This window comes from Sinocyclocheilus grahami, unplaced genomic scaffold (genome assembly GCF_001515645.1).
Source record: "Sinocyclocheilus grahami isolate Dianchi unplaced genomic scaffold, SAMN03320097.WGS_v1.1 scaffold17.1, whole genome shotgun sequence".
Classification (NCBI taxonomy): Eukaryota; Metazoa; Chordata; class Actinopteri; order Cypriniformes; family Cyprinidae; genus Sinocyclocheilus; species Sinocyclocheilus grahami.
The window spans coordinates 5,890,399-5,893,192 of record NW_015505196.1 but is presented as its reverse complement, the minus strand read 5'-3'; the positions used below and the strand labels follow the sequence as shown (position 1 = coordinate 5,893,192).

General features: G+C 41.6%; 1 protein-coding gene across 1 annotated transcript in view; it reads left to right on the top strand.

Moving 5' to 3' along the window:
• The first annotated feature begins 1,182 nt into the window (after positions 1–1,182).
• LOC107551753 (uncharacterized) overlaps positions 1,183–2,794 on the top strand; it is a 12,287-nt gene continuing 10,675 nt past the window's right edge. The window contains exons 1-4 of the mRNA XM_016233480.1: positions 1,183–1,693; positions 1,804–1,925; positions 2,017–2,078; positions 2,281–2,439. Coding sequence (XP_016088966.1) covers positions 1,213–1,693; positions 1,804–1,925; positions 2,017–2,078; positions 2,281–2,439 — 824 coding nt within the window. The 5' untranslated portion in view covers positions 1,183–1,212. The remainder of the gene's footprint in view (positions 1,694–1,803; positions 1,926–2,016; positions 2,079–2,280; positions 2,440–2,794) is intronic.

The window sequence follows — 2,794 nt, the reverse complement described above, 5'->3', positions numbered from 1 at the left end:
CCAACAACCACACTCATATCTTCACCAACTGCAACTGCACAATCTTCAACAACTGAAGCGTCAACAACCGCAGCCAGAAACCCCACAACCATGCCTGTATTCTCTCTACATCCAGCAACAGAAAATGTTGCTCCAACAACAACTCCACAGTCTTCGACAACTGAAGCTTCTACTACCAAAGCTGTGAACCCCACAACCACTCTTATATCCTCAACAACTGCACCTACAACAACAACAAAGGCTGCTACAGCACAATCTTTGACCACTGAAGGTTATAAAACCACAGCTGTGAGTCCCACAACCACAGAAAATGCTGCTCCAACAAAGACACCATCTTCAGCAATAACAACTGAAGCTTATACAACCACAGCTGGGAACCCCACCACCATGCCTGTATTCTCTGCACCTCCAGCAACAGAAAATGCTGCTCCAACAACTCCATTGTCTTTGACAACTAAAGCTTCTGCTACCCAAGCTGTGAACCCCACAACCACTCTTATTTCTTCAGAATCTACAACAACAGCTGCTCCAACAGCACAATTGTCAACAACAAATAAAGCTACAACCACCACAGCAGTGAACCCCACAACAACGCCTGTATTCTCAGTACCTACAGCAACAGAAAATGCTGCTCCAACAGAGACGCCATCGTCAACAATTAAAAGTGAAGCTTATACAACCACAGCTGTGACCCCAACAACCACACTCATATCTTCACCAACTGCAACTGCACAATCTTCAACAACTGAAGCTTCAACAACCGCAGCCAGAAACCCCACCACCATGCCTGTATTCTCTGCACCTTCAGCAACAGAAAATGCTGCTCCAACAACTCCATTGTCTTTGACAACTAAAGCTTCTGCTACCCAAGCTGTGAACCCCACAACCACTCAGATATCAACAGAAACTACAATAACAGCAAAAGCTGCTCCAACAACACCATTGTCAACAACAAATGAAACTTTAACAACCAAAGCAATAAACCCCACAACCATGCCTGTGTTCCCAGCACCTACAAATGCACCTCCAGCAACAGAAAATGTGGCTCTAGCAACAACAGCACAGCCTTCAACAAATGAAGCTTCTACAACCACAGTTGTGAATCCTACAACAATGCCTGTATTTCCAGAACCTCTAACAAATGCTGCACCACCAACAACAGCAGTAACTCCAACAACTGCTGCAGCAACAACATTTATCACACCCACAACCATGCCAATGTTATCAGAATTTACGAAATCATTTCTAACAACCTCACCTTTGCTAAATGCAACAACAAATGCAGTGACTCTGACTAGTCTTTCAGAAACACAAAATCCTGCTCCAACTGCATTTGTATCTCAAAGCACAAAAATAACTGTGTCTTTAGCAACCACTGAAACTACTGCACCAACCATTATATTTGTAACTCAAGAAACCACAATGCCATTGTCAACGTCAGCTACTGGTGCCTCGCAAATTACAAGTGTGACTCCAATGACTACATCTGGAGTTAAAACAAGTATTCCTATAAACTCAGCTGCTACAATTGCATCAACTCAAACAACAGCAGCGGTGGCAAGCAAACTGCTATTCAACTCCTGGTCTCCAGTCCCCAGTGAATCTCAGGTCATGAGTGCTATCAATACTCTCCTGATATCCAGAGAGTCACAGCTCAGTGAATCAGTGAAGGTCGTGAATGTCACCTATGAGAGTAAGTGTCATGATTATCACATAAAAAATTGAAATGAGAATGAATCAATCAGTTATATACTTCTGCAGGATCTTTGGCGAATCTAAAAAGTAGCATTTCTCTCTAAACAGAAATCTCAGAAACCTCATATGCTGTGTTCTTCACATTTCACGTGGTTAACATCAGCATGCCAGAAGACCCTGATCTCAGAGGCGACACCTACCAGCAAGTGAAGGATATCATCAATGATGCGGTAAACATTAAAAATGAACAGTATAAAGAGTTTTAGGTCCAATGCCTTTCTTCCCCAGAGGTTGATGAATGGTCTGATTTTTATCCTGCAGCTGAACACTCTTCTGAATGAACCTGGCAAGATCGTTTTCGAACCCAAATCTTCCAATTTCACGTAAGATGCAATCTCATTTCTTACTATGAATAATATTTTTCATCCATAATGTTTATTTAGTGCCTCATGACATTCCAGGACATTAAAACAAGCTGATATTTGAAAAAAAGGAAAAAAACGGGAAAAAAAATCAATAAAGCTGTATTATGCATAGGAATTTAAGCACATTGCAAAAACAGTCTCTTTTCTGCTTTTCCTGTAGGAGCTCTTCAAACCAGATTGATGGCAGGATGGACTACACCTTCCAGGATGGAGATGCCATACAACCAGTCAGCTTCCTAAATGAGCTACGTCTGCCAACCACTACAACAGTGCTTCCAGAAACAACAACAGGTTTCACTGTGACCCCTTCAAATCTCATGTAAGTGTTGGTTTTCAAATTTTTAGAACAATCAAAAATGGGAAAGAAATGTTATTGCAAACATTTGATGTACATTAAACCAAAGGGGTTTTATTTACAGACTTGGTTCAGCAGTGGTCACAAGCAAGCTGGTGTTCAACTCCTCATCTCCAGTCCCCAGTGAAGCTCTGGTCCTCAGCGCTATCAACACTCTCCGTAATTCCAGAGAGACACAGCTCAGTGAATCAGTGCAGGTGGTGAATGTCACCTATGAGAGTAAGTCTCATGATTTAAGGTTTAAAACCTTTTGAAACGGGATTGAGTAAAACTTATATGAATGACAATATTTTGCCAAATAAAAATTTATATGTTTCCA